General features: G+C 37.9%; 1 protein-coding gene across 6 annotated transcripts in view; it reads right to left on the reverse strand.

The window, feature by feature from the left end:
• The window catches only part of TBC1D32 (TBC1 domain family member 32), a 65,951-nt gene that overhangs the window by 10,111 nt on the left and 41,153 nt on the right, over positions 1 to 14,687 (reverse strand). For 5 of the 6 annotated variants that reach the window (XR_014546884.1, XR_014546885.1, XM_083608495.1 and 2 more), the window contains 3 exons: positions 12,642 to 12,767; positions 10,284 to 10,367; positions 4,003 to 4,069 (listed from right to left, as the gene is read on the reverse strand). Coding sequence is in view for 4 of the 6 variants with exons in the window: in XM_083608495.1 (XP_083464621.1) it covers positions 4,003 to 4,069; positions 10,284 to 10,367; positions 12,642 to 12,767 (277 nt within the window). In the remaining 2 variants the exon portion in view is untranslated. Of the gene's footprint in view, positions 1 to 4,002; positions 4,070 to 6,914; positions 8,442 to 10,283; positions 10,368 to 12,641; positions 12,768 to 14,687 lie in introns of those variants that run through there. The other variant, XM_083608497.1, reaches the window with a different exon arrangement.

The following is a 14,687-nucleotide window of genomic DNA, read 5'->3' on the forward strand; positions in this document are numbered from 1 at the left end:
GAGCTGGGTGTGAAGCCTCAAGCTAGGTGCAGGAAGGTACAAAAAAGTATATTAAATACACATCAGATTACATGTTCCCAACCACAACTGGTGCCGTTACAGCAAGACCAGGATGCATAAGAGGAACGTAATGTGCAACATAAAAATAAACAAAACAGAATTTTTGAACCTGTACCTGGTACTTTCCATGACTATCTATCTGCATCTGCTTGCAAATCCTATTTGCCTTTTTAAAATTGTGTAAGTGTCTTCTCATCAAGGCAAGGTAGCAAACAGAACAGAAATAATGGCACAACAGTATTGTATAAGCATTTGCACATTTAAAATGTTAAAACAAATGGGCTGCCCTACAACTATAATATGTGCCAGCCTAGTGAAAGCATAGGTGTGGCGTGTATTTATATTTTTATATAAAAAATATAGAGCAATAATGGCTAACCTTTCTGGGCCTGAGGGCTGCAGTTAACCTTGAACAACCCCCTGAAAACTGCATACCAGCAGTGCATGTGATCAAAAGTGTGTGTAGCCATCTCACTCCCTTGCACACACACACACACATGCATATCCATTGATACTAGACATTTTTAGTATAAAAACTTATTAAATTCTTCCACAAAGCATTCTGCTTTGCTTCAGGCTTCCATTTGCACCCCACTGTTCACAGCTTAAGTCAGCTTTAAAATGCACATTATGTTGATTTAGATTATTATTCATTCTAGGAAGATCAAATAAAGCATATACAATGGAAATGTGTTGATAGTTTAAATAAATGAATGAAACATTAGTGGTTCAAGAGCAAGGAAGAAGATTACTAGGTCTCAGTTGAATTAATATGGAATTATTAAAGCATCTGTTAATAGTATTTTGGTAAAAATATAGTGTTCAGAGCTTGGTTACTCATACTAGAACAGCTTACTACAAAAATAATAGTATGTATTATAAAGATGTTTTTAAAACATCTGATACTCCTGTTACCGCACTTCCTATGAGGAATGGCTTGAGGGAAGCAATGGCTGCCTGTTACCTTACCATGTAGAATTCACACTGTTGTTCATGACTTTAAAAGCCCTAAAGGGCAGAGGCCTGGCTGATTTAATGAATCAAGGTGACCACAGATTCAAAGTACTGTAGCGTTGGAAGGGAACATGAGGGTCATCTAGTCCAATTCCCTGCAATGCAGGAATATTTTGCCCAATGTGGAGCTCAAACCCACAATTCTGAGATTAAGAGTCTCATGCTCTACCAAATGAGCTACTCCTCACTCCTAAAGCCTGGTGTGAACTTATTCATTTATTTATCTCCTGCCCTTCATCACAACTTATCTCAAGGTGAGTTACAAAAAAGTTACAATATGATAAAGCACTAAAATACTGTTAAAATCATCAAAGTAAACCCATATGGTTGCCTATACCTACTCTCTGTAACTGTGTGACTACACAGAGATATTTAGAAAGCATGATGGAAGAGAAAGCAATTCAGCTGGCGCTGAAAATGAATGACATCAGCTCAGTCTTGGAGAGAGGGACATTCCTGAACTGATGGAACCAGCGCTGAGAAGCCTCTAATTACATTTTTGGTGGTACTGTCAGAAGGACCAACCTAGCTCATTTCAAAGGCTTGGCAGGACAATATAGAGCAGGGTAGGGCCACCCACCTGTCAATCACCTAATGTCATAAAGATGTCACAAGGGTCTTGCAAAGTTCCTAAGCTTATATTGTAAAATAACCAAGAATGTTCTTCTATTTCACTATTGCTCCTACTGTGACCAACAGGGACCTTTAGATAGACCTTCTCAGTAGAAAAATTATAAAATTCTCACTCCTGAGATGTCTGCTAATCATCTCAGAAGAACCTAATCATCTAGAAGCACTCTCTAGTTTGGGGTGGCCTTTGGTGCACCGGGTTAATTCAAATTGTTAACTGGTTTCAAGACAAAACAAAACATGATTTTTGTATTCAGTTAGGGGGTTTATTTTATCATAGTAGTAATCAAGCACTTTTCTTTTTGTGTAATCTGGTTATATATTTTTTAACCTGCACTAGGCCTCCGGGGTAGAGCAAATAACCAACCTCAAATAAATTACATTCAATGTGTCTGAACACCATTATTAATCCCTTCAGTGGAACAAAAAAGAATAAAAGCAAATTCCTAGTTTTGAAGGACAAGCTAAATGACCTTTATCAAATCTATTCTGAAAACAACAATTACGGTAATTATGTTGAAATATACAATTCAAACTTACTTAAAGGCATGAAAAACATACAAACCATACCAGGAATTATATACTGGTAAGAAAATCAGTATTCCTTATAAATCTCAGCTATGAAGTCACTGGGGTGACTTAGGCGAGCCTTTAACTCTTCACCTCAGCCTGCCCTCCTTTTCAATGGCAATAATGGAATATTTATTTCTTTAAAAATTACTGGCAACTTTTCAGGATAAAAAAATGACAAGGTTGTTTACAAATAAATATAGTACAATAAAAAATAAAGCAAACTATCTAGAGTTCAGTAAAGCTGGTACTAAGGATTAGAGTCCAGGAACGCCCATATCAAATGAAAAGTTTTTACCAGCAGCAGAACATCTGCGCTGTAGGTTCCTGTCATATCTGTAAGGGGAGGTCATTCCAGTGTGGGACACTGGTCTATTTTATACAGGTCGTCTTGTGAGGATTACCAAGAAAATATATGATAACCGCATTGCACAATATTCACTCTCTGTCCAGTTTACAGCAGGTGCATGGCTTCTGAGCAGGATCCCCAGAGGGGAACTGGATGCAGCCCAAAGAGAAAACACAAAGCCATCATTTATACAGCACAACTGATCAGTCGGCATAAAAAGGTAAAAATAAAGAAAAAAGGCTAATGAATCCATTCTAAGACGGGTACTACTTAGACCTGAAAGCTTGTTATTGGCACACACAAAAATAACCAATTATGCAAAAATGGAGTATTCCATTTGCAATGGGGCACTAATTTTAGTACATCTTTGATAATGAGTATTGTTTTGTTTTGATAACATTTAAAGTATCCCTATATAGACACTTAACTTGGTCTGGTGTTGTTTCAGCACACTATAGCCCCATCTACCGTATTTCTATGATGCTTCATGGAGAACACCCAAAGGCAGACAAAGCTGGCTAAGAGGTCACTTAAAGTGATGTAGGTTCTGTTCTGCCGGTGGGGAAAGAAGCCCGCCAGCAAACCAGCCCTTACACTGCTGCAGTTCACCCACAGAAAGCTCCACAGACATAGATGTTCTGCTAGCACTGAAACACTGAGGGGTTGCCCAGTGTTTCATGGACAATGGAGGATCTGATATAGTTCAATCAATCGGGTTTGGTTTTTTTTTGTTACAATTTCAGATCAGCCACTAGAATATAGTCCAACACATATAATTTTACAGAGATTATAAATTTGGGGTTACCAGTACTACCAAAAACTAGGGTATGTTTCTGCATTGCCATACATTCATAATCACACTAGAATGAGTTTTTTGAGTGCTAGTGTGGTTGGTAGAGAGATGTAATCATCTGGTTCCTGGTGATGCATGCTGATGTGCATAATTTTGCCACATTGATGAGTCTGGTGTAGTTAATTCCCTTCTGTTGGCTGCAATGAGGGGTGTGGGGGAAAAAAGGAGAAAAAAGTCTATGGACCCCCCACAATGGATGCAGTGAGACAACAGGGATTGGGAAGTAGCAATAGCTCTACCATAGGATCAGTGAGAGGAGGAAGAGCTTGCTCGGCCATTGATTCATGGAACATTACAATATTTTGGTGATGTATCTGGTCTGGAAGGTGATGGTAGCAGTGAGAGAAACCGTGTGCAGTTCTGTGGTTCCAAGCCATTCACGTTACAATAATGATTTTCACCATAAAATTGTTCAATTTAAATGTTGTATTATGTCGAATGGATGGTTTCAATAGCATTCAAGTCATAACAAATTAAAAATGAACATTTTATAAATACCTAAGTGAAATGTTTTGACGTAATGTACCTGATTGTCATTTTAATGCCAAGCTGCTGTACAGATGAAAGAGTTTTGATCTCCACATTTGCATCAGCTGCAAAGAAAAGAAAAAGTCACATAAAAATAAGTTCAGGTAGGTAGCAGTGTTGGTCTGACGCAATCAAAATAAATAAATAAAAATTAAAATTGTCCAGTAGCACCTTAGAGACCAACTAAGTTTGTTCTGGGTATAAGCTTTCGTGTGGTGTCTGAAGAAGTGTGCATGCACACGAAAGCTTATACCCAGAACAAACTTAGTTGGTCTCTAAGGTGCTACTGGAATTTTTTTTTAAAATTAATTTATAAAAATAAGTGTTTAACCATTTTAATCTGAATTTCTAAGAACTGTTTAAAAGATGAAGTTTGGTGGCAATCCATAATACAGTGAATTTAGTGAAAGCAATAAATAATAGTTATTATAGTTACAATAAGACAACATTTTGGACTATCCATGGCCTTACTTTTAACAACTGAACTCTACAAGCTTCCATTTTATGACAGATATAAATAACTGTCAGCTTATGGTTCATCACCCCTTACAACTTCATAAAACTGTCAAAGTGGCACCTTGCCTAAATACTAAGTACTTATGCACAATCCTATGGGTGTTGCGATGGAGTTCCAGGAACCATAGGATTTTGCAGATGAATCTCGCCTTCTCCATGGGCTCTGAAGAAGCTTCATCCAGGTTGCTATGAAAAGATCCATAGCTACTACTTCCCCACAGAGAAGAGGGCAAAAGGGAGCATTTTGCGGGTGGATTTAAGTGGTGCCTTTGGATCTGCTTGAATTCAAAGCCCTTTCACTCTGAAACCATCGGGAAAGAATGCCGACCCTTTGGCTGGTGTCCTTCTTTTCCCTATTCAAATTCTTGGAAAAAAAACTAAAAGCCAATAGGAGGAGAGAGAAAATGGGGAACAACACCATCACACCACCTTCTGTCCTGACAGTGCATTCCCAGAGGGCTTTGGATTTTGTGATTTGTCTTCTATAACTACTAACCACTCCCAACACTGTTGCTCTGTCTAAGCACTTATCCCGCAGACAGAACTTGACATCAAGTGCTCTTCTCCAATATTTGACTCAACTCAGCCTTTTGCCAAGTATGGGTAGCATCCAGTAAAAACAATAGCCTAATTCACTATAATCAAAATGAATGAACAGATTATCGTGTTTCACAGTCTCTTTTATATATATATGTATCTATTCATGACATAAATTAATGTGCAAAATTGTGGCTGGGTTGTCATTATAGCTATGTTTTCCTATTCCGAAGATATTTGTATCAATTCTTTCAGTGCAGATTTTAAACTCTTCACAATTGAAGTACACTTAATATTAACCAATGAGTGAAGCATTGGCCTGGTGCGGTAGTTCTTAGATTTTTCCAGGCTAACAATATTTTAATCTGCTGTTTATAAAAAAAGTGGGCCTACAAGTCTTTCTTTGTACTTTATTCAATACATTAGGAGCTCAACACCTCTACAGGGGAGGGGAGGAGGCACGAAAGCTGCAACTGTAATGATGCACAAAATGTACCTTGTTTATTCCAAGATACATTATTTAATTTCCCCCAAAATCAATGTGAAACCCATTTTATTAAAAATGTCTTGAAATAATGTGGCTTTCAGAACAAAAGCATCAAAGGATCAATTTTCTCAATAAGAAAACCATTTTCCCCTTAACAAAAGGCAGAGTATCTCTGAACTGTCAATCAGACAAAGAGGTGAAACTGCTATAGTAGTTAAGCAGAATGAATAAAATATGCTATGGCAGCAGCTCCCAAGCTGCCAAATTCAGGGAAAAGATTTAAGTACACCTCACAGTTCAAAGAGAAATAAAAATTGCACAGAACATGTGTAATTCATTTTTTAAAGAAGAAATCAAACATTCAATTGGATGTATCACAATTCATATTTAATTTCAATGTATGGTGACTGTCAGAATTCCAGATACAGTCATGCTGAAAACTTGTGCTGAAGTAGTTTAACAATATTGACCATTTTTGTTTTTCAAAACGCATCCTTAATTCAGAGTTCAGCGGCTTCTAAGCAGAATAAGGCAGCCTCCCCACCACCATACACCATTTTTAAAATCAGATCTATTGTGTGCAGTTCTTAGGTTTTCTATCAAATTTAGATTCTAAAGTAACAATTTAATAGTCTATTAAAAAATACCAAAAAATGTTGGTACTAGCTGGATGCCATTAACATTGATAATTACAAGTGTTGGTGTCAATTTTCTCAAAAGGAATGTGGCTTCCTCTTCATAGTGTTAACAGGGTGCTATTCTTGACATCCAAGAAGCACAATTTATTTTTGCATACAATATTAATTGCATTAATCCATAACAAATTTAATATCTTTATAGGGGTTCTTCCAACCCCCGGACTTCCCCCCACTCCTCTCCCCAGTTTCCAATAATTATCTCTTCTCTTTTCTGTGACTAAATACTTTTATCTAATCTATTAAGTCTGCTTTTTCAATACCCTTTATCAAATTATATTACAAGTGCTAATCCAAGCCTGCTAACGTTTTTAAATGTTTGCAATGCTCCTACATATGTTCTATGAAGTTAATCCATTCATTTCTATTTTTTTTGTCCTCTTGGTGTCTAATCTTCCCATTCAATTTCGCCATTTTGGCATAATCCATCCAGCTCTCTTTTCGCAGAGAAGGAAGCTGCTTGAGAAACTGCTGCTTTTCCACCTCCATACTGTAGCTACTGAAATAGGAACGACCTGGACAGGCAATGGGTCTCTCTCCCTGAAGCCACTTGGACCCAGAGGCTGTATCTAATCACCCTGATGTACTAGCAGAAGCTAACTTAAGGATTCCCACCAGTGCAATGGGACCTTTCCCCTTCTCATCCCCTGTGCCCCCCCCCCCCAATATGCTCCAGAGGATTGGGAGAAATCCCAAAACAGTGCATGGTGGAAGGAGAGAGGAGACCTTAACTGCAAGAGTGAGAATACGCAGAACCTAAAGAAGGCCTTATCTTTATGTTTATCCCATCAAGAGGAATCTGGATGGCTCTCATGCTGGCTTACAGAGTATGATAGAAAAAATAAAAAATAAAATCCAACATAAAACTAAAACTCAAAAGAAATATGGTAACAGTGGCTGAAAACAGCAGCTAGAACACAATTCAGTTTAGAAGTTAAATGCCTTTCATAAAGGTCAAGAAAACTAAAAAAAGATAACAATGAATAATCTTCTTTCCTAGAACACAAAATTCCAATCTCTTACAAATCTACACATAATAAAATAATTCTTTGCACTTGCATCCTTAGATACCATCTAGCAGATGAGCAATCCTGTCCTCATGCTAAATTACTACTGGTAAGAATAAAGCAATTTCAAAACATAAAGGTCAATTTTTAAAAGTGCAATCCATGTTCCAGGATTTTCAGCTTTTATTGCTACCTTGAAAGGAGATGCAAAATAATGTGTATGATCTGTCCTAATTCTAATTACATGAGACGTGTTCAGCTCGAAATATATACAGCTACTTATTTCTAAAATGACATTACATTTGCCAGAATTTTAAAGACTCTCTTCAGCTGGAATTGTCTCTCTATTAACAAAGTACTCCTCAGAGTTTTGAAGGGGAAAAAAATAAAATGTGAGCAGCAGAAGTGCAGTCTTAGTTTTATAGAGCTCAGTAACCCCATGTAATCAAATGGCAAGCATGAAAATAAAAAACCCGTGGAAGACAACAAAGTAAGAAATGTTCTTTTAATAGCCAAATCCCAAATGGGACATGCAGCCCAATTTGTAATGTTTGCTATGCTCTCCAATTAAAAGGGAAGCTTTGTCCACTTTCACTTCATTGCCAAACTATGGGCAAGAACTACATGGAAGGGAGGGATGAGAGGAGATATTTTCCAGAAAAAAGGTCAAAGGTTGCTTTTAATACACACACACACGAGTGAGGTTATAATGTTTGGTCTTCTCTCAGGACAATCTAGCCAAGTAGGGTCAACCATTAATGATGGGCAGGAAATGATTTTCATTGTCCCACTTTTAGAGATCCTTTAATAAGAAATAAGATTTCAAACCTATGCCTGAAAGACATGCCCAACATGTCTGACTATTACTCCATACCAAAACTAATATTACAAAACCCAATCCAGAGACATTTAGGATGCCTGTGAGACGGATCCTAAAATGAGTTTTGTCTTCACCATGCTAATTTTCTGCAGAAAAATATTAAATCTTGCAGAGGGGCCCAAAAAGCACAGCCCAAAAATAGGTTTGCCACTCCAAATGTTATCTTATGAGTAGACTTAAATCTGGGGTTTCACAAATGTAGCTGGAAAATGGCAAATCTACCACCTTAGCATCTTAATTTATAGCAGATGATCTGATGCGAACATTGCTGTCAGGACTAGCAAATACTCCAGTACCACCTCTAGGGCCAGCAGGCTGCCATATGGCGATGGAAAAGAGAAACAAAGAGGAAAGATTTTAAAAATATCTAGTGTCAGTTTTGTTGTGGTGGTTTGAGCTCAGGAGTGATATTTAAAGTTATATATAGCTATATGCATGGATCATATTCATAAGTCATCCATATATTATATGAAAGACAGAGGCTGGATTTCCAGAAGTCTTTTTTCATAGAAGCTTTAACTTTAGGCGCATCTTCCACATAAGCCGACAGACAGGCAATATAGAGTTAAGTGTTGCTATTGTTTATTATAATTTTTTAAAGCCCTGCAACTGTATAAATGTCAATATATTAGCTTATTATTCTCCCTCATCTTTAAAACGCTAACTGAAACTAATTTGATTTTTCCAGATTTGCAAATTTTATAATGGATTGGAATCCTGAGGGATTTCACAACAGCTGGATGAATTGTGTTATTCTAATTTCAACTACCCAAGGGTTTAGAAAGCTGCTGTAGTTTAAGATAATCAATTTCTCATTTCCAGAAACATGATAACACTGAATATCAATGCATTGTCCTGAAACTACTTTCATATAACACATTGATTCTATTCATTAAAAAGCCAGGCTAAACTATTGTTATACTCCCTGTTGATCAAAGCCTAGCCAAGGTGTGTGTGTGTGTGTATGTGTGTGTAGAGGGGCTGCACTAAGTAGTCTGCTGGCTTATTAAAACTCAAATCCATCTGCTCCCTTTACAAATAATTTGGGATACCGAACATCCTTACATCAGATTTCTTATGCTCGATGATTCTCTGTGGTTTATTCCAGTATATGATTCAAGGGCTCAATACAGAGGAGAAGACAAACAGGGAGCCATAGTGTAACAAAAGTGTCAAAGGAATAAGTTGAAAATATAAAATTATATTTAATTTTTAAAACATTTCAATTTCCATTGATAGGTGGAATAAAATGCACTACAGAAGCACCCAATCAAAAAATCATGTTCCAGCTACTCTTGAACCATAATGAGATGTAAATAGCTATGTGGTATTTCAGAGGGATCCTCCTTATTTTAGTGAAATCATGTGTGCTTTATGTCAGATTTATGCCTCTTGGAAAGGTATAAGAAAACATTTTTTTTCAAAAATGAGGTTACAGGGTCAAAGTGACTCTGCAAATCCAGCTAATGTTGAGAGTTACACGCTGTACCCCAGACACAGAGTGCAACTGTACTGGACCAAAGATCACACACAAAGTCAATGGCTGGGGGAAATATGGCCACAATTTTTTGTTGATAATGGAGATTGTTGTGGCATGGCAGCAAGGATCTTGGTTTTGGGTGGCCTGACTTCTGCATGATGTTGCCAGTCATGTGGGTCATCCCAGTGGTCGCTCACCCACATGGGTGCAAAGAGGCCAGCCTCAGTCTCCAGAGCTGCAGCCAAGGCCTTAGGGCAGCCCCACCAAGGAACCCTTATGGGGATCCGCCTATTTGTCTATGAATTCTGTCCCTTGTCCCTCTGCCACCAGCTGTATGCTGTGACAAATACTCAGTTTAGAATAAAATAGCAAACTCAATATTCTACAACCTATGCATGTTGCTATGAGAAAGGTGAAAACCTCATCACTACATCATAAAATGCCAAGATGTGCCATCCTCCTATTATAATGTATTAATTATAATTATAGCCTGCTTTTCTTTTTCAGTCAAAAAGTGAAGGTCAGCTGGGTCAAACCAGATCAAGAGAAAGGAGCCTGCTATTTCTACCTATTCCATTCAGTGCCACTGAGGGAGGCTCAGAAGCCAGAAGTATGGCAGTTACCTTTCAGTTGACCATTGCAAGCCAGAAAAAAACAACATGAGAGAAGAAAATTACCTTCACATTCTCTGCTGGTGAAGTAGCATTCTGATGGTGTTTCAGAAAGATGCAAGACAAACATTTCCATTAATTCTGCCAAATCTGCAATAAAACCACAATGATTAAAGCATCAATGCCACAAAATTTCCTTTAAAAAAGAAATCATGTCACGTTTTGTGATTAGGGTGCACACAATTTTGTAACAATAAAATAAAAAAATAATATTAAAATGCCACAAAGTAAAATGCAGAACTATATCAACCAGTTTGTTTGTTTCCCATATACCCTGCCTTTCCAAAGGTGGCATATGTAGCTTGCTCCACTCCATTTTATCCTCTCAATCACCCTGCGGGAGAGGAAAGGCTGAAAGACAGTGAGTGGCTCAAGGGCACCCAGTGAGCTTCATGGCTGAGTGTGGATTGAATCTTACCACAGCACAACAGTGAGTAGAAAATGAACCAAAATTAAAGCCTACAGGCAACTAACAGTGTAATCTACTACATATGCAGTCAGAAGAAAGCCTCACTGAGGCTTACCCCCAGGTAAGTGCGTTACAGGATTGCAGCCTAAAGCTGTCTATACAACCACATGTTTATTCACAAAAGCATGGCAAAAATAATTCAAAACAGGCATTCTGTTTTTGTATTCATAACAACATTCCTGGTTTAAATTAAAATTTTAATGGCTTCTCTGACAATCTATTCAGTGTAAACTGAAAGGGAATCGTTTGTTATCCTTGGATCCTCTAAGGATTACTTCAGAATTTGTTAGACAGTTTCAACATAAAGAAAATTAGCTGTAATTAGATTGCACTGCCTACATTCTTCTATATAGAGGTTCTGAGGAGGGAAGTTTGGCCTTCATCTTGCAGTAAAGGTCAATGCACTTTAAGAGTTTCTGTCCTCCTTTGTGCAAAAGGCGTTCCAACACAGCTACCTGCTTCCTTTTGCATCTCAGCAGGAAACTTTCCAAGCTCTCCACGGAAGTCTTTTGCACTTGTCTTACTCATTTAAATGAGTAAGAAAGCTCTAAATGGGAGAAGAGTTCTATGTTCTATGCACACAGCATATCTGAGTACGATTGTTTTTCATTCTTTCATGGATACTTCCCAAAGTCATATTTGCAAACACAGGTTTGCCTAGAGCAGGCTTTCACCAACATCTGAGTTCACTGACCCCTTGACGAGCTTATAAAGTTGTCACTGACCCCCAACCCAAATTCATAGGGATGCAAATGAAATGACATCCAGAAATATCAATGTATAATCAACCTTTTTAAACCACCAATCACCATTACTAGGAATCATAAAATGGGGGGAAAAAAGGAATACTGTCACACTGTAAAATCATCTATTACGGTAAATACAGAGGCTCCTCACTGGCAAGGGAGATGCACTCTGTACATATTAATGTTCTTTACTCCTGAGGCTTGTTGCATTTCCACACTGTCCCTTGTGGCAATCTTTTCCACCCCTAGGCCGTTTCTGACCTACTTTGAAATTCTAGATCTTTTATTCAGCCCCTGCACATTCACATCAATATCAACCACTTTGGGAAGCCATTGCCTAAATAATGTATTATTCTGATGTAGTAATTCATTTGGAGTAACTCTGTCAGGGATTCTTAGAGGAGTGTTTAGGATATACTGCTATGGATACATGATGTCTCCAGGCACTGCAGTTGTCTGCAAGGGATTCCGGTCTGGCGGAGTTGATGCTGTCAGGCTTCGTGTCACATTTGCAGACATCTTTGGAACACAGAGTTGGTCTACCAATGGGCCTGGTGCTGGAATCCAGCTCCCCATAGAGCAGAGGAAAAATAACCGTGGGAGGAGTGCAGAGAGAAGAAATGCCATGGTGCATCTGCTGCAGCACAACTGGATGCCTTCATCTGCCCCAGATGCAACAAAACATGTCTCTCCCACATCTGTCTCTACAGCCACAGCAAGCGCTACAACCCAGCAACAGTTTGACTTCACCTCAATTGTCGCTTGAGACAGGCATATTCCAACCAATTTAGGACATAGCAACATATAATGCAAGCTGGTTTAAATGGCATGTCTTCCCCTTTGACAGTCCTCCATCATACCTCACTATAAAGAATCATCAATATAACATAACAAAAAAAAATTTTTCCTTCCAGTAGCACCTTAAAGACCAACTAAGTTAGTTTTTGGTATGAGCTTTCGTGTGCATGCACACTTCTTCAGATACACTGAAGCTCATACCAAAAACTAACTTAGTTGGTCTTTAAGGTGCTACTGGAAGGGAAAAAAAAATTTTGTTTTGACTATGGCAGACCAACACGGCTACCTATCTGTAACTCAATATAACATAGCAAGGATAAGCAGTTTCCCTTTAAAAATAATTATACTTACTGGTTCCACTCATAACAGTAGGTTTGTTTTCCATGATTTCACAAAACTGTCTTTGAATATTTTCAATCAATTCCAGCGGTTTATCTGGATTATTTAAAGCACATGCAAGCTTGCTAGCATCGCCATCTAAAATGAAGATGAACATATTGCTATGAAAGCTATGGTTTTACTTTTGCCTAAATGATCACAACAATCAGTGAAGAACTTGGTAAGTCTGCCTCAAACCAATAAAGCGCCTATACAAGGAAATACAAAAAGATGTTCACTGTTCATAAGAGGACTGGACTGTGAAGGTGAGTTGCTTGGCTCAAGCAGCAGATGGGGGCTGGGAGGCACTCCCCTCCCACCTGGCTGCTCTGCCTATTTAAACTTCATGCAGTATTAGAATTACTAAATATTACCATAGTAACAGCATTTTCCTGAAATTAAAAGTCCTGCTTTTTACAAACAGGTGCTTAGAAATAGCTCTTTATGAGCCTCCAAAAGCTTTCAGTGAATTTCTTAATTGTAAATATCAAAGTGATCAAGATAATTTCTCCCTGCTATCATCCTCTACCAAGTTCTTGTTTGTGCAATATCGTACCTGTTTCTAGGCTTTAAAATTGCCTAAATTCATTTTAAGTATACACAATAAAACATTTCTGTAGTCAGACTTTAAAAACTTTGGTTCTTTAAGATACTTATTATTCCTGCTTCATTTCAGCATTTTAGTATCCTAGTTAATATTCAACTTCCTAAATGAAATCATCACTTGCAAATGCCGTTAGCCTTTTTTTATTAAATAGAAAATATTTGCTTTCTGTTTCTTTCACTGCATAAAATGCATTTTAAACTGGTGTTTGGACTTTAATAATTTATACTTAAATTGTTTTCCCGTCACTGGAATTCATTTGACCAACCCAGAGTATTTCACAAAGCTGTTCAACTAGTACAATTCTTCCAATCTATTCCATATGCACATTCAAATGCTAAGTAATTACACCAGAAGGCTTCATTTCTCAAAGGCCCTCACTGGCACAAGCCTAATTTAGTTCTTCATCTAATGTTCACTTCATGTAGCCAGGCACAGGGAAAAAGAAGCTTCTTGCGCAGATTAGATCGTCGTTGGTGATGAAACTCCTCTGGCCCTTTCTCCCTGTATGATCATGACTTGTTCCCACTGCCAAGGAGGAATAGTTATTCATTTCCTACTTTCAACACCTTTTGTTTATATCTATTTGTAAGTGTAAGGTATTCTATATGTCTTATCATGCTTCTCAGGATCCCACTTTTTGACTCTACATGATTGCCCCTTCCTTTTACGAGAATGAAAGGTGGCAATAATGTAGAAGACTGGAAAGTACTTAACAAGAATAACTTAGAAAACTTAAGACTGTGTCTGTTAGGAGAAAGATTCAATTCAGGGCCACACCAAGAAACGTGGCTGCTTAAGCAAAGTATAGGATTATAATCTACTGTCACCTGAGGCAGTTGCCTCATTTTGACAGCCCTGACTCAACCCCAGGCAGAAAGTACTAGGGTAGGGAAAGGTTTTCTAGAACAAAACTGAGTTTCCTTTATAGGTTATCGGGTGGGAGGGGAAAACTAATTTGTTCCCATATTCTGTTTTCCCTCAGTTTGATTTTCATACGTAAAGGAATTGGGTCCCAGTATCTGATTGCTTTTATTATAAAAACCCTGCTGTGTTTGTATTAAATTCAAGGAACAAGTGAAAAGTCATCCTGTGTTCAATTTAACACTTGGTAATATACATGTATATTAACAAAAACGTTAAGCCTAATGGATAATGTGTGCATCTTAGAATTGAAAGGGAAAAGCACAGTAGACACAGATAAACCATGCAATCCTGGCAGGTTTTGAATGCGTAAGACTCTTCTTTGGGGAATAAATGCTGCCTATGGGACATGGGATACATTCAGTAAAATTCCTTGATTTGTAGAGTTAAGCTCCACAAAGACTTTTATTTTATCCTCTAAAGAGCCTTAAGTGTTTGAAATGCATGCCGTTATTGTACTGTTTGCCTGGACATAAATATCTGCACCTACT

Source organism: Podarcis filfolensis (genome assembly GCF_964270895.1).
Source record: "Podarcis filfolensis genome assembly, chromosome: 3".
Classification (NCBI taxonomy): domain Eukaryota; kingdom Metazoa; phylum Chordata; class Lepidosauria; order Squamata; family Lacertidae; genus Podarcis; species Podarcis filfolensis.